A 26,347-nucleotide genomic window follows, 5' to 3' on the forward strand; every position below is an offset into this window, starting at 1 on the left:
AATTATAATCCTTAAGATAAGTAATATTGCTATTTCTACTTTAAATATGAGGAAACAGATTTAAGAGGTCAAGGAACTTCGCTAGGTCACATAAAATACAGAGCCAGGATGCAAGTATGAGTACTGGCAATGGGCATTGTGGGTACTAGGAGTAGGTCCCCTAAAACACCCAGTGATTCCACAAACATGACCTGATTGACATGGTCAATCAGCTTCTTAAACATAAATCCCTTTTAGTATAGCTTTACATGGAATTGAGTGGCAAGTCTATAAACCACCTGTGACCTTGTCATTGTGTGATATTTAAGTAGATAGCAGCAAGTTGAGTGTAGAGGAAATTTATCATGCAGGACCATAGTCTAAGTGTTTTTTACTTTTTGAAATATCACCTAAAGTGATAAGTGGATGCTTGGAAAATTCTAAGTAGAACTCAGCTGAAGCAAACTCATAAAGTGTTACTTTCTTTCCCACAGAAGCTTTGTAGTTTTCTGGCAGACATGTAGCTTGGGCACAGGGAATTTATTTCCTACCAATTTCCAAGAAGCTGCTGGTTAAATGACTGCTGGGTGAGAAGAAAACCATAGAGTCCAATGTGTGGGTGGAGTGTTTTCTGGAAATGTGCTTTTCTGGGGTGAGGAAGAATAATAGTCTTCTTGAGAAAGTGTTACATCCTGATGGAAGAAGAAATGTTTTTAAAGTTCTTCCATGAGACCGTTGGGTATAAACAAAGCAAGGTAGGTCTACCAGTTGTCCTGAGAACATATCCACATGATCAGTAACAGCAAGCTAGCTCTGGCAAGACTTTAGATATTTGTTAGCAAATGAAATCTCAAAATGTCAGTTGAGTTAATGAATAATTTATGAAATTAAATGAAAACTTCTCAGTGGTGTAGAGAAATGTGCCATTACTAACTGAAATGGAACTATGCGAAGTCCTGAATTAATTAGATTTTTTTTAAAACTCTTACATTTCATTTTGTGGTAAAAAAAAAAAAAAGTTTGTCATTAAAAAATTGTTTCACATCCTGATTTATAAAATTAAAGATGGTTTCCATGTGTTCTCCAGAAATAGTATCAGGGTGTTTCAGAATTCTGGATAAGTTCTATCTTCTCATTTTAGTGTGTATGTGGGGGGTGGGGGGGATTATACATTTTTAACATGTGTCTTATGATCACATAATTTAAGAAGCAAATTTGAGTGGAATCCTTTTGCTTCTTTGTGTGGTACTGCCTTTAGGTCCAGAGCAGAGGGGCCTCTTCCTGGATCCCCAGATTTGGGATGGGTCTATAGCTGTGGCCCAGTTTTCTCAGGCTGTCAAATGAAGACATTGGATTAGATCGTCACTTAAATTTCCTTCTCTATACATGAGTGTGTGGCTACTATAGAAGCATTTGGGTCTGACTGCATTCCCTGCACAGAGTCTCTTAGTATACAGTGACTTTGATGCTTAATCACTGGCAAAATACTGTTTGCTCTCTACCCAATAAGTTTATTAAAATCTGTCTCTTGATATAATATGGGAAAAGATGTTACATCAAATGAATTACCAATTGCTAAACAAAATTTGAGCAGCTTTTAAGTTCTAGATATCTTTTTAAAATATTCATTTGTTGATTTGGGAGAGAGACATAAACATTGATTTTTTGTTCCACTTATTTATTCATTCACTGGTTGCTTCTTGTATGTGCCCTGGTCAGAGATTGAACCTGCAACGTTGGTATACCAGGATGACACTCTAACCAACTGAGCTACATGGCCAGGGCTCAAATACCTTTAAATAGTATGATTTATATATTGTACATATAATAAAAATTTTAAACTGCAGGCACATATTCTTGATAAGCATGTAAATTGCATTATTCTTTCAAGAGAAAATTCATACTGTTAATTAAAAATTTATATTTTTATTCATACAACACAATTTTATGTTTAAGACTCTCAACAAAATGGGTATAGAAGGAAAATATCTCAACATGATAAAGGCCATATATGATAAACCATCAGCCAACATCCTATTAAACGGCATAAAACTGAGGACTTTCTACCTTAAATCAGGAACAAGACAGGGTTGTCCACTCTCTTCACTCTTATTCAACGTGGTGCTAGAAGTTCTGGCCAGAGCAATCAGACAAGACAAAGAAATAAAAGGCATCCATATCGGAAAAGAAGAAGTAAAGCTATCACTTTTTGCTGATGATATGATCCTATACATCGAAAACCCGAAGGACTCCACAAAAAGATTATTAGAAACAATAAACCAATACAGTAAGGTCGCAGGATACAAAATTAACATACAAAAGTCCATAGCCTTTCTATATGCCAACAATGAAATATTAGAAAACGAACTCAAAAAAATAATCCCCTTCACGATTGCAACAAAAAAAATAAAATACCTAGGAATAAACATAACAAAGAACGTAAAGGACCTATATAATGAAAATTACAAAGCATTGTTAAGGGAAATCGAAAAAGATACAATGAGATGGAAAAATATTCCTTGTTCTTGGATAGGAAGAATAAATATAATCAAAATGGCCATATTACCCAAAGCAATATACAAATTTAATGCAATTCCCATCAAAATCCCTATGAGATTTTTTAAAGAAATGGAACAAAAAATCATCAGATTTATATGGAACTATAAAAAACCCCGAATAGCCAAAACAATCCTAAGGAAAAAGAATGAAGCTGGGGGCATTACAATACCTGACTTTAAACTATATTATAGGGCCACGATAATCAAAACAGCATGGTATTGGCAGAAAAATAGACACTCAGACCAATGGAACAGAATAGAAAGCCCAGAAATAAAACCACATATATATGGTCAAATAATCTTTGATAAAGGGGCCAACAACACACAATGGAGAAAAGAAAGCCTCTTCAACAAATGGTGTTGGGAAAACTGGAAAGCCACATGCAAAAGAATGAAACTCGACTACAGCCTGTCCCCGTGTACTAAAATTAATTCAAAATGGATCAAAGACCTAAATATAAGACCTGAAACAATAAAGTACATAGAAGAAGACATAGGTACTAAAATCATGGACCTGGGTTTTAAAGAACATTTTATGAACTTGACTCCAATGGCAAGAGAAGTGAAGGCAAAGATAAATGAATGGGACTACATCAGAATTAAAAGTTTTTGCTCAGCAAGAGAAACTGATATCAAAATAAACAGACAGCCAACTATATGGGAACTGATATTTTCAAACGACAGCTCAGATAAGGGCCTAATATCCAAAATTTACAAAGAACTCATAAAACTCAACAACAAACAAACAAACAATCCAATAAAAAAATGGGAAGAGGACATGAACAGACACTTCTCCCAGGAAGAGATACAAATGGCCAACAGATATATGAAAAGATGCTCAGCTTCATTAGTTATTAGAGAAATGCAAATCAAAACTACAATGAGATACCACCTCACTCCTGTTAGATTAGCTATTATCAACAAGACGGGTAATAGCAAATGTTGGAGAGGCTGTGGAGAAAAAGGAACCCTCATTCACTGTTGGTGGGACTGTAAAGTAGTACAACCATTATGGAGGAAAGTATGGTGGTTCCTCAAAAAACTACAAATAGAACTACCTTATGACCCAGCAATCCCTCTACTGGGTATATACCCCAAAACCTCAGAAACACTGATACGTGAAGACACATGTAGCCCCATGTTCATTGCAGCACTGTTCACAATGGCCAAGACATGGAAACAACCAAAAAGCCCTTCAATAGAAGACTGGATAAAGAAGATGTGGCACATATACACTATGGAATACTACTCAGCCATAAGAAATGATGACATCGGATCATTTACAGCAAAATGGTGGGATCTTGATAACATTATAAGGAGTGAAATAAGTAAATCAGAAAAAAACAAGAACTACATGATTCCATACATTGGTGGAACATAAAAATAAGACTAAGAGACATGGACAAGAGTGTGGTGGTTACCAAGGGTGGGGGGGAGGGAGGACATGGGAGGGAGGGAGGGAGAGAGTTAGGGGGAGGGGGAGGGGCACAGAGAACTAGATAGAGGGTGACGGAGGACAATCTGACTTTGGGCGAGGGGTTTGCAAAATAATTTGATGACAAAATAACCTAGACATGTTTTCTTTGAATATATGTACCCTGATTTATTAATGTCATCCCATTACCATTAATAAAAATTTATTAAAAAAAAATTTTATATTTTTATTCAATAATTTTCTAGAAATTAATTCTAAAATCATGCTAGTGCATGTAGGCAAAGGTGAATAATTAAGGATGTTAACTGCTGCTTTTTTGTTTGTATAGTCAAAAATTGGAAACAACTTACATGTGCATCAATAGTGGATTGGTTAAGTATTCTATGCACATTGTATGGCCAGTAGTCGCCACGGTCGTGGCCATGCACATGCAGGTTCCCGTTAGATGCAGACAGACGGTAAAGAAACAGTGGCACCAAAAAGTGGTGGGCCATTCATTTATTCAAGTCTTGCACCGACTGACGAGCAAACACTCATGGCTCCCAAAGCCACTGACACGTTATCCGGTTCCACAACCAGGAGAATCTTCTCCGGCTTCTCCTAGAATCAAAGGCCCCACCAGTCTCAGCGGCACTCACAAAAGCCCCTCAGCTCTGGTTCCCCATCTGCACACCTTCTCTTTCTGCACGAACTGGCTTCTTCTTTAGCACTTTGCATTCTCTACTCTCACTCTGCAAACATGGCTTCCCTCTCTTTTTCCTTCTCTTCTCTTAACTTTCTGGTGCAAAAAACCTCTCCTCCAGCAAACATTAGCAAGACAGTGACCCTTCCCAAGCAGGAAGGTAATTTGCAATTTCACAGATCACATACCTGGTGCTGCCCAGTCCCAATTTTTAACACTAAAAGTGAGCAAACTCAAAAATACAAATTTTACAAACTCATTTGCCCAACACACATCCATATAAGGAAACAGTATACAGCTATAAAAAGAACACAGTGTGTGCTTAATGAAGGAAGGCCACTAGTGTTCAAAGTGTTAGGAGTGGTAACCTGACACCAAACCTCTGGGATTCAAATAACAGCTCCACAATTTACTTCCTTTGTGACCTTGAGAAAGTTACTTATTCTCTCTTTGCCTCAATTTTTCCATCTCCAAAATGGGAAATAATAATAAAGCCAACTTCACAAAGTTATTGAGAGGACTAAATAAGATAAAATGAGTTAGGCCTGCCCTGTGGTGGCGCAGGGAATAAAGCGTCGACCTGGAACGCTGAAGTTGCCTGTTTGGATCCCTGCCTGGGCTTGCCTGCTCAGGGCACATATGGGAGTTGATGCTTCCTGCTCCTCTCCCCTTTCTCTCTCTCTCCCCTCTAAGAAAATGAATAAAAAAAATAAATAAAATGAGTTAGTCTTTTAGTTCTTGGCATATAGAGAATAGTGAACAAATGTTATTATTGTGGAAAGACTTCCAAGATAAATCGTTAAATGAAAACATCATCAACACCACACAGAACAATGTGTATAGACTAAAAACAGAAGAGTATGTATACATGAATTATAAAAAAAAAGCTTGGCAGGGATACTCAAATGTTATTTTCAGTGGCTGTTTCTACACAGCTGGGATGGGAAGAATAATTTTTTCACTGTGTATTATTTCCATGTATAAGTATTACTTTTGTAATTTTTAAGTTCTTTAACAAAAAAGCAAGAAAAATGGAAATCTCACAGATGCCCATGTTCTGAATGATGGCAGAAATAAAACCATATGGATTTACGGATATATTTTTAATTAGCAATAGAATGAGATTTTTTGAGCTGAAAAGTTTATTTTGTGTATATGAAACCTGCTTGTGTTAAAGGATTTCATGAAAATCTAATTTTTATAATGACTCTCCCCTCTTCTTGTTGATGAAATTCTTAGATTTTCCACTTGATGTAACTAAGAGATTTGGACTAAACTGCCTTTCTTGTTGGAGGCTAAAGAATGAAATGTAAGATAGCCCGTGTCAAAGCTCAGTGGAGCCCTTCCGGCGGTAACTGAAGGGGCCTTCCGAGTTGAAAGACTAAAGCGACTCTTGCAATGATTTTTCTAGCCTCCATCAGTGTAAATCTGATGCTGAATTGTCCTTCTTGTCTAAGTCCCCTGTGGCCCTATGAATACCCGCCTACAGAATGACTTGATTAAACAAGTCTGAAGCTGATCTTCCTTTGGCTTTTTGCCAGCAACAGGCCTGGATTTAGGAGATCACAGTCGTTCCATTGCAGAAAGGAATTCTCAGGATGCAGGTATCAAGAGAAACGCCGTGAGTGTTACGTGTGACCTCTGACTTTTATACTTCCAGCCCGCCGTGCCTCTGCAGTCGGCACTTCTGGGACTGAAAGAAAGCCAGACTCTCATTTTGGTTCAGAAAAAGAAAAATTTTCATTTTGCAGTCGGTTTTATGAAATCTTCAACAATCTAACAGCTCATCCAAGTGTCTCAATAAATTTAAATCTTGTGCAACTCTTTTTAAAAGTGTGGTCAGGGTTTATGCCATTTGTTTTTAAATTAAATAATTAGAATTCATTCATTATTAAGGACTCTGTTTTATTTTTAATCTTTGGCTCTTATTCTATCATCAAGTGTTCTCTTTGGAGGTTTTTCCCTTCTTAAAAGTAATAGGACTTGGTGAGATCTTTGTTCTTTTTATTTTGTATTATGTCATTATAGAAGTCTTAAAATAATTGATAATTGGCTGAAATTATAATTTTTTCTTTTTAACATCACTGAATTTAACTTTTTTCTTTTCCTTTGCCATGCATGAAGAACTGTTTCATGAAGAATAGGATATTTTACACAAAAAGTTAAATATGTTTGAAACCTAAGGTGTTTTTTTTTATAAATATTTATTTTAATGGGGTGACATCAATAAATCAGGGTACATACATTCAAAGAAAACCTTTCCAGGTTATCTTGTCATTTAGTTCTGTTGCATACCCATCACCCAAAGAGAGATCGTCCTCCGCCACCCTCCATCCAGTTCTCTCTGTACCCCTCCCCCTTCCCCTCTCCTTCCTTCTCCCCCCCCCTCCCGTAACCACCACACTCCTGTCCATGCCTCTTAGTCTCGCTTTTATGTCCCACCAATGTATGGAATCCTGCAGTTCCTGTTTTTTTCTGATTCGCTTATTTCACCCCGCACAATGCTACCAAGACTCCACCATTCCGCTGTAAGTGATCTGATGTCATCATTTCTCCTAGCTGAATAGTATACCATGGTGTATATGTGCCCCATCTTCTTCATCCAGTCCTCTATATTTTTTTTTACAGTGATTAAAAGCCTTTAAGCAAACTCTTGGCCAATACAGCAAGAATCCATAAAAGAGTAGTGTCCTTAACATGTTCACCAAGTCCAAATTGGCCCCATCACCATGCCAAATCCCTGAAAAATGCAACCCAACCACAGTTTAGTCTGTTAGGAGCTGTCACAGGGAGCAGGAGTCCAGGAAAGTTCCCCACAGGAAAAGTCCGCATGGCACTGGACTTGTTGTCACCATTCTATACTTTGCAGCTCATGTCCAAGTCCCAATGACTGCTGCTTCTAGCTGGTAATGATTCAGGTAGACTGGAAGAAACCTAAGGTTTTAAATCTTGGATACAGGGTAACCGTATTTATTTTCATGATTGAAGGAGACATTCACAGGAGAGTGTTGGTGGAAATTGAGTAAGAATGTAGGTCAAGAGAAAAATAATATGTTTAACTCCTGGCTCTGTTTCTTAATCCTTCCTGATTTTTAGTGCACAAAAATTTTGCAGTATGCTGAAAATTTTCCACTTAAAATTTTATACTAAGTAGACACTAAATGGCCATTTATTCTCTTCAGTTATTATTTATTTTTATTTAAAGTATTGCCACATTGAAGGACAACATTGGGCAAGAAAAGAGAAGTAAAAAAGAAACCCAACCAGATGATTTTTATTTTGCTGTCGAACCCTGCCTAAAGTTGCTCTTGTTTTTTAGATATTGGAATTTTTACATCATATACGTTAGAATTTGTATATGAAATATCTCAAAAATTTTCAAATATATGTCAGCAGAAAGAATGACTAAATCAGCTGTAATAATTTGAGGTGTTTTTTTTTTTTTGCTTCAATATATAATATTTTCAGTAACTTCCTCTCTTGCTGATCACATTTCACGCCAAACTTCCAATACAAATCTCCCTCTTGAAATATTGATTTATAATTTAATGCTTCTTTTTGAAAGAGAATGAGTGCCAAATAATGATATCTTCTGAACGACGTCATTGTTCTTTGACTTTGGAACTGGTATTTACTCTTCTATCAGAGAGCCGGCTGTGACCGAGTTCATACAGGAACAGGAGGGGCAAGACCAGCAGTGGCTGACGTTACACTCCGACTGGGAGAGCCTCAACGGGACCACTTTGCATGAACTGCTGGTTAAAGGGTAAGACACCTTTCACAAGAGCTCTGTAGAGTGGATTATGGAGCGAGAATCTATCATCAGGGGCCTTCTGTACCTAACTTGAGATAATCCAAATTTGTCACATCGATAAAGAGTTTCCATAGAATGGCTGCAGGCCTTTAGGGAGCAACATCGTTTGGCTTTATTTTTCTTTTCTAGACATAGATTTTTTTTCTTTTGGCTAATGATTTTTTTCTTTAATGATGATTACATAAACTATCATGGTGAAGGAAGAAGAACTTGTGTTCCAGTCTCAGAGTTTTTTTCACTTCTTATTCAAAATAAATTTTCATGTTTACACTTCCTACCAAGGCAACGTGTAACTAGTTAACAGGGGAATTGAAGTAATGAAAACTGATAAAATTTGTAGAGTCTGAGAAGGAAAAAATGAAATGGAATGGAATTAGAATCAAGTAGCCTTGAAAATACAGTTGTAGAAATTTTCCTCTAAAAAATAGTGGCATCTTAAACAGGTCTTGTCCATAGGAGAAAGATAATGCCTCCCTTGTCCATAGGAGAAAGATAAATTGAGTGAAGCAATGCTTACTTAGTGTTTATTACATTATGGGAACATAGCTATAGAATATATAAATAACTTGCTCAAAACTAACAGCCCACAGAGGTAAGGTATAGTCTTTCAACTCAAACCAGGTTTATCTGACTCCAAAGCTTTTAATAAGACCTAAAGAAGCCACTTCTTAAGAATTCCAAAGAAGAAAACTAAAGGTAGGCCATTTTTCTTTAGAATGTCTTGACATTTTCCCCATAGACCAAACTCTGCAGCCAAATTTCTGAATATTTGTCAACTGAAGTACTTCCTCCAGAAACAATGACCTGAATCTTTCAACAGAGTGATTTGTTTCCTCAAACTGGGAATGCCAGAAAAGCCCTCTCAGGTCAAATCAATAAATAAAATATCTCATTCTAAATTGGGAACTGGTAGAACTGGCTCTAGTCTGCTTACTAACTAGACACGTGCTCTTATATAACCACAGTTTCCTATAAAATAGAGTAGAAATGGAGAGTCTCAGTGTCTTTCCCTATTCCTACAAGCTATAATTTTGGATCTAACAAATAACTAACTATTGAGTATCTTTTCTATGCCAGGTTCAATGCTAAGCTCTGAGGGGGAAGTGAATTAAAGGGACAAGTTCCCTGGTCTCAAGAAACATACATTGTATAGGGGAAAAGAGAGTATAAGCTAGCAAACAAAGTGAATTCAGATATTAGCAAATGCTACAAAGAAATTAAAGGTAACAAGAAAGAGAGTAAGAGGAGATACTACTTCAGGTTGTAAAATAGCAAAAAGCAAATGTGCTTTTTCTATTTTATATAATTTGTTGTATACAAATAATTACACAAATGCCCATGCAAATTTAGCAGGAAATGAAAATACAACAAATCTTCAAAAAAAGAATGTAGAAATGAACTATGTAAGAATGGATATATATGTGTGTGTATGTATGTGTGTGTGTGTGTGTGTGTATATATATATATATATATATACACATATATATATATATTTTTTTTTTCTAAGAGGTCTAGGATTTTAAGAACATCACAGTATATTTGACAGTCCCAAAACATTTTTTTTTTGGTCTTTTACATTTACATTGTGAATAAATGATTCCTGGTTAGAAAAGATCTTTGTGATGAAAACTTAATGTGCCCTAGTCTGAATTCTCTGGTGCAGCCACATTGATAGATGCTGAAACATGGCCCAGGTTCTTGCTTTCAAAGGTTAACTTCAATTTTTAGAAAGTGTTTCCTTTCCTGAACTGACACTTCCTATAAATTTACCTGTTAGTCCTGCGCCTGCCGTCTAGCCTAGAGTTACAGGGAATAGGATCAATCCCCCTTCTTTCTGTCCGCCAATCGTAGAGCCATAGTTTAACATCAAGTCTTGGCAAGATTCTTTTCCAATTTAAATATTCATTTTCTTTATCCATTTTCTAGATTTTCAAAAGCAACATTTTATTTCTTTTGAACTATTTCTCAACTTTTCTTGGACATACATGCCTCCCCGTGAGCATAAATGTCTGACATGGTCCACCCCTCTAAACTGCAGAGTCTAAGAAGCAGGCCAATTTCTCTACTTTTTTTCTCCCTACTTTGATAATCCTGGTTTGAGTTAATATTTTGGGTGGTTCCACAAGCCAAGATGATGTGGGAAACTGCTAACAATAGCTTCTCTTCTCACAAAGGTGCAATTATATTATGAAGATATTAAATAAACTAAAAAAAAAAAAAATGTACACGTCCTTTGTACACCCCCACCGGCGAGGTAATTCTGATAAGAGCCCTACCCTGAGAAATTGACCATACGCAAGAGTTAAACCTATGTCTTGCTTTCACTGGTAGTGTTTGAAGTGAACAATGAATATGTAACTTAATGTTATACCCTTTTATGTTTCCGAATCTAGGCGCCCTTGTCACAGCAGAAGTAAGATTTCTCTTCTGTGTACCAAACAAGGTGAGAGAATGAATGGTGTCCCGATGGGATATGAACTTCATTTAATTGGGTTGGCTCAGGGGGAAAATAATGACTTGCATGTGACAGCATCTAGCTGGGTTTGGGGCTGAGTCACACACGTCTTTCCTGCTCGTTGGTAGACTGTGGGCGCCGTCCTGCTGCCCGAATGAACAAGAGGATCCTCGGGGGTCGGACGAGTCGCCCTGGAAGGTGGCCCTGGCAGTGTTCTCTGCAGAGTGAGCCCAGTGGGCACATCTGTGGTTGTGTCCTCATTGCCAAGAAGTGGGTGCTGACAGTTGCCCACTGCTTTGAAGGGTAAGTTGCACTTTTTCTTTTTTTGCTTTGCCTGGATCTGATCATTTTGTCACTTGGGTATTCTTAGTGACCTATATAATTCTGTGAAGCCACTTCAGTACAAGAGCCACCATTGATCTTCTTCCCGGGCCTTTATCTGCTTAGATTTTAGGTGTTGTCAGCCTCCGTATGTGCTTGCTGCTCATGTATTGTCTCAATGGATATATCTTGCATATGATTTATGTCCTAGAGAGGGAGGGATAGGAAGAAGTTTAGCAGATCAACTCTCCAGCCAGCATTAGTCTCTTTTCTAGCCTTTTTAATACATCTCAAGTTTTAAAAGGTGATTTACTCAGGAGGCTACTACTGTGAGGTTAGGGTGCTAGAGGAACTGGCAAGGAATTTGGGAAGCAGAGTTAAAGGTACAATATATGTATTAGTTAAGGTTCTGTAGAGAAACAGACCAGTGAGAAAGAGAGAGATTTACTTTAAGAAATTGGCTCACAGGACTGTGGAGGCTTGGTGAGTCTGAAATCTAATGGGTTGGCCAGAAAAATGGAAGTTCAAGGCCGAAGGCAGTTGGCTAGTTGAATTCCTTCCCACTCAGGAGAGGTCTGGTTTTGTTCTGTTAAGGTCTCTGACTTATCAGATGAGGACCATTCACATTAAGGAAGGTAATCTGCTTTATTCAAAGCCCACTGATTTAAATTTAATCTTACCCAAATACACAGTCATAGAAAAATCCAGAATAATGTTTGATCAAATATTTTGGCACCATAACTCAGCTATAGTAGCACATAAAATTAACCATGGCAATAAGCCTAAAGGGTGCAGAAAAGTAAGACCAAAAAGATACCTACAGCCAATTGACAAACGTCACTGTAGAAGGTCCTCATCTGTTCCAACTGTCTGGTGTGTAAGTTAGGAGCAAAAAAACAAAACAATAACAACAAGTGAAAAAAACCTTACATTTATTATGCTCGCAGAAGATCTTAAGGGTCAGACACCTGGAAGGACACAGCTGATGCAGTGTCTCCCTGCTTGGCAGTGTCTGAGTATCACCTGTGCGGTTCTAAGGTGAGGGGCTGCAGCCTTCTCATGACTGGCAGTCAGTGCTGCCTATCAGTTGGGGCCTCAGTTCTTCTCCATATGGGACTCACAGCATGGACGACTGACATCCTCAGGTGAGCTTCCCTAGAAGGGAGCCAGGAGGAGTTGTGTCCTTTTGTGACCCAGCCTCCAAAGACATACAGCATTGCTTCTGTCCTGTGATTGGTCAGAGGCCGAGCCCTCCAAGCCCCACCCAGATCCGAAGGGAAGAAACACAAAAACTTTCCTCTCCAAGGAAGGGATGTCAAAGGATTTAAGAACATTTTAAAAATAACCACCATGGCCTGACCTGTGGTGGCGCAGTGGATAAAAGCGTCGACCTGGAAATGCTGAGGTCGCCGGTTCGAAACCCTGGGCTTGCCTGGTCAAGGCACATATGGGAGTTGATGCTTCCAGCTCCTCCCCCCTTCTCTCTATCTCTCCTCTCTCTCTCCCTCTGTCTCTCCCTTTCCTCTCTAAAATGAATAAAAAAAAATAAAAAAATAACCACCATACCACCAATTTTATTCATTTTATTTTTAGTAGTTTTACTTTACCTCAAAGTCATATTAAATAATAGCAAAAAATTTAAAACAAAATAACTCACAATTCTATCACCTAATTATTTTCATTTGATCAGGTTAATTTCTAGAAACAAATGCAATTTAATTTAATTTATTTTTTTGCTTATTTGCCTATTATTATTTTTTCTCAGCTTTGCCACTTACTGTGTGACCATGAGTCAATTCATTAACTTCTCTGGGCCATAGTGTCATCTCTGTGAAGTGAGGGAAATAACAGTCCCTAGCTCGCAGGGTTGGTGCAGGCATTTGTGAGCCTGTGTAAAGCCTTGAGAAGAATGCCTGGTATCAATAAGTAGGACATTAATAAAGGTCAACTTTAAAAAAATATATTTCACTAAAAGCATGCATTCTACCTTTTCCTTTAGCATTATGAATATTTTTTACATTTTTCTAGCACTATTTTTATCTCCTTTCACACTCATCTTGACTTCCTCGTTATTTTCACTGCAACCCCTGTTATAGCTTGTTCCTCCACAACTATAAACAAATAACATTTTTCCCCAAGATGTCATTGTTTCCTTATACAATTAGGAAGCACACTCTATACTTTTGTTTGTAAGTTGCTTCCTATGCAGGAGTATATGGTGGACATCCCTGCAGGTCAACAGATGTACTTCTAACTTGTTCTTTCCAAAATTAACTAATAGTCTGTAAAGTGGATTTACCATAACTTTCTGTCATTCCCCAGTTGCTGGACATTCAGGTGAGTTCCAATCTGCTACCATTTTAACAATACGCCAAGACATCTTCTTATACAAAGTTACTCACCCTATGGTGCTCTTTTCTTCTACAAGATAGGGTCCTAGCAGATATATTTCATTCCACATGGGTGTTACAAAAATAAATACATATTTCCTTCTTTAGAGTGTGAACCTAATAAGGATACTGACACATAAACAAAAAATTAGAATGTAATGTGATAAGCGATTACAAAATGGAAATGTGCATAGTAAGTCATTTAGTTGTTCTCTTTGGGGAAATAAAATATAAAACATCAAAATATAAACCAGTACCTCCTCTTGAGAACGTTTAATGTGTTAAACCCACAATGATTTGAAGAATCTGTGTAGTATGTCAAGAAATCCAGTGCAATGTTATTGCTTCAGAAGAGGCCAGATGTTTCCAGATGGCTTTCCCAGTTCTGATTTATAACTCCATGATAAGGAGGAGGTTATACTAGCAGGAGTACATTCATCAAAATATGATTACCTAAATGAGCCCAACCGTTTCTTTAAGGGAAACACATTCTTCAATGTTCTATAATCCTGGTTTTACCCTACTTCCATCATTTCCGTATGTGGCGTCCAAGTTTCCTCTTCCACAGACAGATCTCCGAAGTTAAGGAGCAGCCTTGCAATAGAGAAAAAATATGTGTTTATAATTAAGGAAATGGATCAGATATCAAAGGCCTTGGTGAAATTTTATGGAACACTTAACAGAACTGTCAAGAGGGGCTTGGCTTATCCATAAGAAAGTAGAAATTGCCCAACTTCAAACAAGCCTTCATTCAAATGTGTGCTAATGACTCTGATTCTATTTTACAATCTCTCTAGTGGCCCTGCAAGCTTTTAAGAACTTCTAATTATAAGCCTTACTCTCTGCTGGAGCCATCAATTGCTGCAATTAATGAGATTTACTTCACATCCTGATCCCATACTTTGGCAAAGCCCAGTGTGACCCATCTGAGGTCTTCCCAAGCATGTCTCTTTTAATTATTTTGGTGGGGGAAAAAAAAATTGTGTTGCTCTTTCATGAAGAGGTATTTAAAAATCCCAAATGAAAATTAGAAACATGAGATACTAAGCTGGTCAGATCAAGTCCCCTATGCCCTAATAACAATTCAGCTTCAGCAGTTGTAAGGAAGAAAGACTTTGCTTTTCAGGGGTAATTTAACAAGCAAATTTTCTGCCTTCTTCCGCCCCTGGAAGATATAAGGATGAACTTCCTAGGCTGGCACACAACTAGTAATTGTCAGGAGCATCTAATTGCTCTCCAGGAGACCCACAAGAAAAATGATCATCCTACTCTGTGGCCATAATTCCCAACCTTGCCGCTCACCCCTGCCTTGATTTCTCTGACAAGACTTGCATTGCCTGTCTGCACTGCTTCCCCCGTTATCTGAGTCCATCAGTCTCCTCATTTGTTTTTTTCTCCAGCTGACTGAGTGCCTTGCGCTCGTCACTTTGGTCTCTCACCAAGACCTTCCATTTCTGTGCTCCTAGATCTTTCTGCCACACATGCCAGGCAGACCTGTCCTGTTCTAACAGTCTTTGAATGTATACTCAGAAAGAGAAAGTGAGAGATTCGATCTGACTATTTATACTGAACTCATGTTGTGTCTTTGTGATTACTTTTTTATCTTCTTGGTGCTCATGAACTACACCAGTCATTCAGTTTGTTTTTTCCATCTTATCTACTTGAGGGACTTGACCTGTTCCTACCAGTAATAATGGCCATTAAAACAGGAATTCCCCACATTGTATTTATTCCTCTCCTGGGCTGCTGTTCTCAGCATCACTAGAGAGCGAGCAAATGTGACTGTAAAAAGCCCTCAGTGACTCTGACCTACCTCCACTCTCCCCACTGTCCTGCCCCCTATGGAGGTATTCTCTGTCTTCCTCCCTCTTCACCTCTCCAGTGAAAAATGTCTGGGTCTAGTACATAGCCAGAAGTTGGCCTAAAATATGGGTCAATCCATAGTTCCAGGGCTGGCTGAAACTGGGAGCTCTTCTCTTCTCAACCTTTGTAGTTACTTGCTTGTTTCTTCTAGTCTTGCGCCTCTCTATCCATGAACTCTGCACCTGCACCTGAACAGCTGACCACTGCTGAAGAGAATCACACATCCGACTGCTCACTGAACCACGTCAGATGTATGGTCATGAATCTCAAATGAGCATCTAACAATATAGGACACTTCCACTTTAAATTCCAATTTTGCATCATCACTTTCTCCTTTTTTTTTTCTGGATCATTTTCTGCAGCAAACATGCCTTAATGTCCTAACTGAAACCCTTTCTCTTGACTTTATAGCCTTTTTCAACTATTGCTCCCTGTCAGCTACTAGACTCAAATTGCTAGAAGAATTTCCTGCAGTGATTGCCTCCACTTTCCCACCTCCCATTTTCTCCCCAAACTACGCTGAATGGGCTCTCATCAACGTTACTACAAGGACTGGCACATACTCAAGTATTTAATGACTTCCACCTTGCCCTATCCAATGATGAATTTTCAGTTTCCAACTCACTGAAGTCCTCCACAGGAATATGTCACTACATCCTTCTTTTTTATTTTTTTTATTTTTCTGAAGTGAGAAGCAGGGAGGCAGAGACAGACTCCTGCCTGCGCCCAATTGGGATCCACTCAGCATGCCCACTGTGCCCACTATGGGGTGATGCTCTGCCCATCTGGGCTGTTGCTCTGTGCAACTGAAGCCATGCTAGTGCCTGAGGCGCAGACCATGGAGCCATCCTCAGCACCTGGGCCATCTTTGCTCCAATGGAGCCTTGGCTATGGGAAGGGAAGAGAGAGACAGAGAGGAAGGAGAGGGGGAGGGATGGAGAAACAGATAGGTGCTTCTCCTGTGTGCCCTGGCCGGGAATCAAACCTGGGACTTACATACACCGGGCCGACGCTCTACTACTGAGCCAACCTGCCAGGGCCTACATCCTTCTTGATATACTTTTTTTATTTTTCTTTTGAATAACAAAACCCCCCCAAATTCTAGTTTTCCTCTATTTCACTGACCCATCCTTTTGTTTCTATTTCTCTCTCTTTCTTTTTAAGGCTCTTACATGTTTTAGTGCTCCAGAGCTGCATGGACTGTAGGTTTGTTTCCCCCTCAAAATCACATGTTGAAACACCCATCCCCTATAGGATGATATTAGGAGGTGGGCCATTGGGAAGTTAGATTAAGAGAGTGGAACCCGCATGCTAGAATTAGTGTCGCCACGAGAAAAGGAAGGAAACTTGCTCTCTCTGCCATATGAGGATACATGTAACCCTTCAAATCTACAAAGAATTTTTTGAATTTATTTGAGCCAAACTGATGACAATTGCCAGGAAGCAACGGAGGTTGATTAAGAAAGCAGAGGTGGGGGGACTCTGGGATTGAATAAAAAGTAAAACAGAGAGACATACACTCCTTTTACATTGGTGGGCACGGTGTAATTAACAATAAACATAGAGATGGTGTTAATTATAAATTTTAATTTTCTTTTTCTAAAAGGGAGAAATGGTTAAAATATCAAAGTAAAATCAGAAAGGAAAATTTTGTGCTCTCAAGAAAAGGTAAAGATAAAAAAAATTCTCTAAACTTGGCTAGCTGAATGAAGGTAAATGTGCTGTTTTCATGTCTAAACTAGATTGTGGCAAATTGCAAACCAAAGTGACTGGTGGGCCTGCCACCCGGTATAAATTCCCCTGCCTGCCTTGGGCAGCTGAGATGCATATGTAGCTGAGTTTCATGCCAAGAGCTCTTGAATTATTATCTTAGGAGAGAGAATGCCGCGGTTTGGAAGGTGGTATTCGGCATCAACAATCTAGACCATCCATCGCCGTTCATGCAGACGCGCCTCGTGAAGACCATCGTCCTGCACCCTCGCTATAGCCGGGCAGTGGTGGACTACGACATCAGCATCGTGGAGCTGAGTGAGGGCATCAACGAAACCAGCTACGTCCGGCCGGTCTGCTTACCCAGCGCGGAGCAGTCGTTAGAGCCCGATACGTACTGCTATATCACCGGCTGGGGCCACATGGGCAACAAAAGTAAGCCGGGATCGTCTGCAGCACTCGCCTTTCAGCTTGAAACTGACAGACCCCAAATTACTTCCTAGCCTTTGGCAATAATTTCCCATCTCACTTCTAGAAGTATAGACACAAATGGTAAAGACTAAGCATGTCTGTGTCATACTCTTCCTTGCATACAAGTGACGGATGTCAATAGTGAATGGCACTTAAACCTGCCAAGCTCAGGTGCAATCTCACAAATGCTTTTCCACGCCTCCGAGCCTTTCCCCAGGGAGCCACCACCAATGTTTGGAGGTGCCACGCAAGATGCGACCTGTCAGTCATCCCTGCATGAACTGCTTCCACCAATTGGCACTCTTCTGGCAAACTCCTGGGGTGCCTCTGTTTGACGGTTGGCACTTACTTCCACTCCTGCAGCCAAGTTGTGCGGTCACATTTTCAAGCCTGTGTTATGATTTGGTTGTGTTGACTTTTATAACACAACCTGCAAATCCTTCTAGAAAGAAAACTGATTTGCTATTTGCTTATTTAAGTGGATTAAAATAGTTTGGTGCCCTAGCAGGCATCCCCAAACTATGGTCTGTGGGCCGCATGTGGCCCCCTGAGGCCATTTATCCAGCCCCCTGCCGCACTTCCGGAAGGGGCACCTCTTTCATTGGTGGTCAGTGAGAGGAGCACTGTATGTGGTGGCCCTCCAACGGACTGAGGGACAGTGAACTGGCCCCCTGTGTAAAAAGTTTGGGGACCCCTGCTAGATGATTTAAACACAGAAAACATAGAAGTTTAAAAATTTAGATACTTACTCCCAACCCCAAAAAGGACTCCCGTTTTGCTTGACTTCTTAAAGTGTAGAATAGGACTTTGATCCGTGATATATTTTCTCTCAAAGGCCACCCCATATCAAGGGTACTGCCCTGCCTTTCTGGGATGGTGATGTATATTGGTGTCCTGTTAACCACCTTAGCAACTGCCAATCTGAAGGACGATTTTGTTTTGAAATTTGGTTAGATAAGTTTTGAGCTAAGTTGAGTTCCCTTTCTATTTGATCAATTGAGGACAAAAATGGAAAATTCCATAGAGAGAAGTAAGTCAATGACTTCTGAAAAGGTCACATGGGAAAACTTCAAAGGCAACATCAGAGATAGGATGTCACCATTCCGGCACATCATGGTGTTTAAAAGCTGTAATTAATGCTGGATAAGAGATCACAGCAAAGCATGCTTTCTATGCTTCTGCTTGTATTTTTCCCACAATGTTCACGTCAAACAGTCCTGTAATATTCACATGTGCCACACACAGTGCAGTGTGGGAAGAGTTTGGATTCAGAAGGAAGGTCTAACTGACCCTGACTGCACCACTTTCTAGCTTATTATAGAGCAGAAAACATAATAGCAACTGTCTAATTTATAAGATTATTGTAAAGATTAAAGATTAAAGACAATAGGTCCAGAGAATGGTGAATACAGGTGCCTGGCCTACTGCTAGTACCCAATACATGTTACCAATTGTTCTTTTTAAAATTTTTAAAATTTATTTTATTGATTTAAGAGAAGCAGGGAGAGAGAGAGAAAAAAGAAACATCAATTTGCTGAGCCACTATTCATGCATTCATTGGTTGACTCTTGCATGTGCCCTGACCGGGGGTCCAGCCTGCAGCCTTGGTGTATCGGGATGACACCACAACCACCTGAACTGCCCGGCCGGGGCGACTGTTCTTGTTACCATTCTTTTGATAACTTGTGAAACTTTCACTGTTTGTATCACACTGACTTTTCCAAACATGATTTTTTCTCCCAATAAGGTACCCTGTACTTGCTTCACCATCTCGACCTAAAAGGAGAGCAGGGTGTATAATTATGTAGAATGGGGAAACAGCTAAAGAGTCATGCTTCAAGAAGTTCATCATTATTCTTCAAGAACTTTCAAGCAGCTTGACCAGGTGGTGGCACAGTGGATAGAGCATCAGACTGAGACATGGAGAGCCCAGATTCGAAAACCCTGAGGTCGCTGGCTTGAGTGAAGGCTCTCCAGCTTGAGTGCGGGGTTGCTGGCTTGAGTATGGGATCATAGACATGACCCCATGGTCAATGGCTTGAGCCCAAAGGTTGCTGGCTTGAGCCTAAGATTGCTGGCTTGAGCAAAGGGTCACTCACTCTACCGTAGTCCCCTGGTCAAGGCACATATGAGAAAGCAATCAATGAACAACTAAGGAGACTAAGGAGCCACAACAAAGAATTGATGCTTCTCATCTCTCTCTTTCCTGTCTGTCTGTCCCTCTCTCTGTCTCTCTCTCTCTGTACACACAAAAAAGAACTTCCAAGCAAGATGGAATTCACATATTACCCAGTGACACTAAGGGAAGCCTTTGTCCCTTTCAACATCTCTTTGTCATATACTCTAGGATTAAGGATTCTCACCTCAAATAATGGCCTCTGATTTGAACTGAAGAGAGGCAGGCCTCCCCTGCTAGAATGCACAGGTGCATGTACTGCAGCAGAGCAGGACTGGTGAGCTGAGCTGACTTGGGCTGGCAGCTTCCTATCTGGGGCAGAGCTGTGGCATGGTGATTTTCCATCTCATTGTAGTGGCTGTGGCTTTTATTGCAGCATATATAATAGAGGGGAAAAGCATGAGCCAAGTTACCTAACCAAGTTACTTAACCACCCTGTGCCTCACTGTCCTCAATAAAATACAGGGCTTTGACTGGATGAGGGCCACCAACACTTCTAACTGGAAAATTCTGATTCCAAATAAGCCTTGTTATTGAAATGACTTTTTTTTTTTTTTTTTGTATTTTTCTGAAGCTGGAAACGGGGAGAGACAGTCAGACAGACTCCCGCATGCGCCCGACCGGGATCCACCCGGCACGCCCACCAGGGGCGACGCTCTGCCCACCAGGGGGCGATGCTCTGCCCCTCCGGGGGGTCGCTCTGCCGTGACCAGAGCCACTCTAGCGCCTGGGGCAGAGGCCAAGGAGCCATCCCCAGCGCCCGGGCCATCTTTGCTCCAATGGAGCCTTGGCTGCGGGAGGGGAAGAGAGAGACAGAGAGGAAGGAGGGGGGGCGGAGGTGGAGAAGCAAATGGGCGCTTCTCCTATGTGCCCTGGCCGGGAATTGAACCCGGGTCCCCCGCACGCCAGGCCGACGCTCTACCGCTGAGCCAACTGGCCACGGCCTGAAATGACATTTTAAGTAAAGAATATGGTTTGGGGCGGGGGGTATAAAAGTGTAATCATTTCATATGTGGCTAGCCTCATTTTTGACCCATTTTACCCTCTTGTACATTTTATTTCTTCTATTTAAAAACACCCAGTGCCTTTCAAGCTGCAGGAGGGAGAAGTCCGCGTCATCTCTCTGGAGCAGTGCCAGTCCTACTTTGACATGAAGACCATCACCACCCGGATGATATGTGCTGGCTACGAGTCTGGCACAGTCGACTCCTGCATGGTAAGTTGTTTTCTGATTACTGAGGTGGTTTTAGTTCAGCAATAACGTTAATGGGTCCATATAAGCTCATTAATATGCATGTATGGGCCTTTGGGAACATTTTGAAAACTCATTTGTTAGCAGATGTTTATTCACAGTGATTTCCTTCATTCAATGCCTGTGGTTCCCCTTACTACCTCTTCACTCTCTTGGATCGCCTTCAGTATTCTCATCCACCACAGAGAACAGCACCTGCAGCAGCAAAAGGAGGAAAATCAGGTGTTCCGGTCCGCCTCACTGGACCATTTTAGTGGCTAAGACAAAAGAGATTCTAAGAAGAGCAAGTGATGTACCACCATCACCGGCACGGAAGGTGGTAAAGGATACGAACCCAGGCTTCCAGGCCCGGGTGCTGTGCCACCACACTATCCTAGTAGCATGAATACATGTCTCCAACCTGATTTGGAGGTCTACCTAAAGGTAGTGCTGCTCCCTCTCTTTGTAATCGCCAAAGGAGGGGCAGGGAGGTGATTCTTGGAAGAGAATCAAAAGTCAAGCACAGTTACAGACATGGGCATGTTCGTGCCCAGGTGTCTAAGAGGAACCAAGTCAAGCCAGCTTCATTGGTAGTGGGAATTCAGCCCCGGGGGCATCTTAAATGCACACCACAGGTTTTCTAACACAACTCCAGGTAGAAAGTAAAACACAAAACAAACAAAAACTACTTTTTACCAGGTCTGGAGCAGGATTGTTCACCAGAACCTCTCCTTATCTTCCTGATTTATCAACGGGACAAACTGGAAGCTCTGGGTCCCACTGGTAAGGTCTAGAAATCATCAGGATCAATACTGAAGCCAAACATTAACTTTGGCCAAAAGCCCAGTATGACTAGAGAAAAAAAGAACCAAAAAGACTGACAAGACAAATTGTGCCTCAGCTGGACTCTCCCTTTTGTCCTGATTGGCTGCTTCCTCACCTCGTGTTTCCCCTGACAAATGTCGGCCGCCTCGCCACGCCCACCTCAGCACCCTCTTCCTGTTCCCTCTCCAGCTGAAGTAATCGTTCCTTCCTTTGAAGATGCTTCTATTTATAGTCCTTAAATAGTTCCTGTAAAGGCGTTCTTCTTACCAAATTGGAATTTCGGCCCCTCAGTGACAAAGAAAAGTGCCTTTATCTGTGTGGATCATAGCACAGAACCTTGCAAAGTGTGGATGCTAAATGATTATCTGGCTAAACTTCTGATCTGCGGCCGGCCGTAGAGCGAACCTGTAAACACATGTGTCCCACTGTAATCATCCTCTGGCATGCAAAATAGCTCAGCCTACATAAGCGGCAGCTTAGTATTTCTTTTATAAGTGGAGATGAAAAAAATTGTGGTGTATGTCTAATAAAAATGTTCCCAGTAAATTTTGCTTAAAATTTTTCAATTAGGCTTTTAGGCAGAATAATTTATTTAGACCCTTGCATGGTCTATAATCATTACTTAGGCTTCTGACATTAGTAATTTATGAATGTAAAGTTCACCAACTCCACAAAAACACACAAAACAACCAAAACACTAATTCTGCTTTAACAATAGTTGCATTTACTACCATTTCTGAGAAGCAAGATAACCTAGTAATTATAGAGTTGGAGTCACGGAGTTAGACCGCCCGAGTTTAAATCTAGCCCAGCCAATAAACAACTTATAAACTTGTTGGGTTTTGTTTTTATTATCTATAAAATAAATATAATAATAATTGTTACATTATTATTAAATTATTATTATCATCTCAAGGATTTTGTGAGGATTAAATGAGCTAAAACAGGGAAAGTGTTCAAAAAAGTCTCAGAAAACAATATTACTATTGTCGTTCAGTGTTACCAAGTACAAATGACCATAGATATTCTAAGTTTGAGACTCTTGCAGGGCCAGGAGTATTTGTGAATTTCTACCATAGTTACTTCCTTATTTTACAAGTTAACCATTTTCTTTTGAGGCACTGCAGAATACAGCCCTGAACCTACTCTGATCTTTTCAGATGTAGCAATATTAATTTTATAAAGTTATAGGGTCTTAAGTTTAATTATATGTGGTAACAGGACTGAATAAAACCCAAATGCAACACCTAAACTTAAATATCAAGATGAAAATCTCTATGCATGTGAAATAAAATGTAGGTTATAAAGAAATAAAATACCTTACAGGAAATAATTCTTACGTGGTATTTTCCATTCAAACACGCTAACTGAAAAAGCCTAAAAAACTTGAGAAATGCAGCGAGTGATCCTTGACTATGTTTTACTTTAATGCATTCATCCACATAGCAAGAATCTTAAAAGTAGCAAATTATTTTAGAATATTTTTCTAGTGTTTTTTTGTAAAAATTTTTTTGAGTGACTGCTTTCTATATTAAATGCATCAAAGTTAAAGAATGAGATTATGAGAGAATTGATTCTGATGCAATAAATATATATTTTTTAAATTTATGACATTTTGATAAATATGGGAAATGACTAAAAAATGTCTTCTGATTTCAAGGAAAGAATAGAGTCCTTTCGCAAGCCTTCCCTATCCTTTTAAAGATGGTTTAAAATGTCCACTTGGAAGTTCCATCTATGTAGTGGAAACATGTTCCCTCCACAGGCTGACAATAAAGCTTTGTTGAAATTTTCCAAAAAGTTGGTTAGGCTGGGCTTGTCTTTATTGTACCCTCAGGATAACATGGACACCATTAGGGCTCTGAAATCCCGGTGACTAACAACGTCCACTGCTATTCATTACAGGGTGACAGCGGCGGACCTCTTGTTTGTGAGCAACCTGCGGGACAGTGGACACTATTTGGTTTAACTTCATGGGGCTCCGTCTGCTTTTCCAAAGTCCTGGGGCCAGGAGTTTATAGCAATGTGTCATACTTTGTTGAATGGATTGAGAGACAAATATACATTCACACCTTTCTCCTAAACTAATGCCAAAGAGGATGAGAGACTTGGCCAGCAACACTCAAAGAAGACGGCCTTCTTGCCTGGGGGGAGAGCTTCCTACAGAGAGCTGTACAGAAAACACTTCCCACGACTGGGATGCTCAACAGTGCTCTGAGCATCTTTACGTTTGTTCTGGTCCAATGTTATCCAGCTATTTTTTTTTCAGCTTTATTTTTCTATTTCAAGTTCAATGAAAGTCTTTTACAAAAAGAAGCAAAGCAGGTTTTGTTGTTTTGCCAGCCTAACTTTGTAGTGTAAAATGACCAACTCTCGAGAGTTAGGATAACATAATGCAGGCGCTAGAGTAACAAGTGACAAAGTTCCCTCCTATCCAATCACAAAAGGGACAGGGAGATCCAGGATGACTGATCTTTGCTAGCTTTTGTTTCTCACACACAATAGCATAGTGACAACTTTCAATATTAACATTGGTGACTTGCTTTTGATCTGTTAAAAGCCAAGATAATTTACATGCTTAAATTATTTACTATTACTCTTCTAAAGTTTGCAAAAACTTTGAGCACTACTGAAAGACAGTCAGAGGTAAAAGACAAGCAGCCTCCCTGTCGGTAGCTGCAATAAATAGCAAGACGTACTGAATGCAAAGCTCTTTAGGCATCAGTATTGGCAATGACATCATAGGATTGCTCATTCTGAATTTAAACCTTGGTTGTAATTTAGTAGAAAAGTCTCCATAGACCCTTCCCTATTGCTGGGGTTTGTTCAATGTATATCAGTTGGCCAACTGAGATTTCAACAACTAGAAAAATACCCATGGGACATATTTTTATTCTGTTGTGCCTATGTTTTTAAGATTATACTCTGCCAAAGGAGAACTTGCTTTAGATTGGAGAGATGCAATTAAAAAAAATGAATTGCACCCTACTCCCAATTATTTTCCAGTTTGTCCATATCACTGAAGTAAGAAATGTATCTCAAAGCACAGGAAAACTTTGCTAACAGTTTGTAATTTTCCTTGTAAGATGTTTAATATCTGGTGTTGCCATTTCTTCCCATCAATAATTAAAAACAAAAATTTAAAGATGCTTTTAAGCAGTAGGTCACTTCACCTACATCAATTTCTGAAGTAATTAGTGGTTAATTTTTTCCACATTAAAAAACTTCAAAATGCAAATCATCACCTGTACCTAATTTAAATTAACTAGTCAGGCACTCACTTTTACAACATCCAAATACCTTTTGAACAAGGATTCCCTACTAACCTCCACCAGCAACCTGGACTGCCTCCACATTCCAAATCGACTCTCTGCAATTTTATACGTGTATTTTTGTACTATTTTCTATGTGCACACATATTTGAAATTCAAAAATTTGTCTTGGCACTTTCTGTGTCATTCATTTCTTGTTTTGTAGTTTGTATAAACCTATTGAGAATGTGAAATCCAGCAATTGAATTTTAGCCACAATTGTATTAAAGCTTAAGAACATATGTCAGTTTTGTTATAGTTGTTCAGTGAAATATATATTGTACTTAAATAACCATTAATACAAATAAAATCTTTTTGTTTGATGGATATGGAGCATGGATAGCAAGTACCAGAAAATTGTGTCTCCCAATTTGATAGTTGGCACCTAGCTTTCCACTAATCAAAATTTACCTTATATCTGACTTTCAAAAGAACATGATGTTTTTATTTATTTATTTATTTATTTATTTATTTATTTATTTATTATAAGGGAGACAGATGAGAAAAATCAACTTGTATTGATAGTTGCAGCACTTTAGTTGTTCATTGATTACTTCTCATACATGCCTTGACCTGGGGGCTTCCAACCTCTTGCTCAAGCCAGCACCCTTTAAGGCTCAAGCCAGTGACCCCGCACTCAAGCAGGTGAGCCCATGCTCAAGCCAGATGAACCTGTGCTCAAGCCAGCAACCTCAGGGTTTTGAACCTGGGTCCTCAGCATCTCAAGTCTATGCTTTATTCATTGCGCCACCACCTGGTCAGGCCATGCTCTTTTATTTTAGATGAAAGATAACGAAGGTTGTCAATCTCTCAAATTACGCATTGAATGTCCAATGAAAACTTTAGCCTTGGTAAGAGTGTAAGGATCTTTAATGTCTAGAGTATATTTTGGGAAACTCACCTAATTCTTTCATAAGTCTTTTGGGGGTAAAATTACATTCCCAAATCTATATTAATTAATTTTTCTTGGCTACCAGGGACAATAATGTAATACTTTAATTTTTCAAAATGTGGTGAAATATGCTAAATGTCAAAATGCAACAGTTCACATCAGCTTAACTTATATAAGAGCTATTTACTAGTAAATGAAACTTTTTAAAAAAAATTAATACAGACCCCACTTTTT

At 39.5% G+C, this 26,347-nt stretch overlaps 1 protein-coding gene across 4 annotated transcripts in view; it reads left to right on the forward strand.

Moving 5' to 3' along the window:
• CORIN (corin, serine peptidase) overlaps positions 1-25,696 on the forward strand; it is a 212,583-nt gene extending 186,887 nt beyond the window's left edge. For 3 of the 4 annotated variants that reach the window (XM_066232658.1, XM_066232657.1, XM_066232660.1), the window contains 6 exons: positions 8,301-8,420; positions 10,862-10,911; positions 11,052-11,226; positions 17,371-17,642; positions 20,937-21,070; positions 23,816-25,696. In XM_066232658.1, coding sequence (XP_066088755.1) covers positions 8,301-8,420; positions 10,862-10,911; positions 11,052-11,226; positions 17,371-17,642; positions 20,937-21,070; positions 23,816-23,998 — 934 coding nt within the window. In that variant the 3' untranslated portion in view covers positions 23,999-25,696. Of the gene's footprint in view, positions 1-8,300; positions 8,421-10,861; positions 10,912-11,051; positions 11,227-17,370; positions 17,643-20,936; positions 21,071-21,784; positions 21,836-23,815 lie in introns of those variants that run through there. The other variant, XM_066232661.1, reaches the window with a different exon arrangement.
• The last annotated feature ends 651 nt before the right edge of the window (positions 25,697-26,347 follow it).

This window comes from Saccopteryx bilineata, chromosome 5 (assembly GCF_036850765.1).
Source record: "Saccopteryx bilineata isolate mSacBil1 chromosome 5, mSacBil1_pri_phased_curated, whole genome shotgun sequence".
NCBI lineage: Eukaryota > Metazoa > Chordata > Mammalia > Chiroptera > Emballonuridae > Saccopteryx > Saccopteryx bilineata.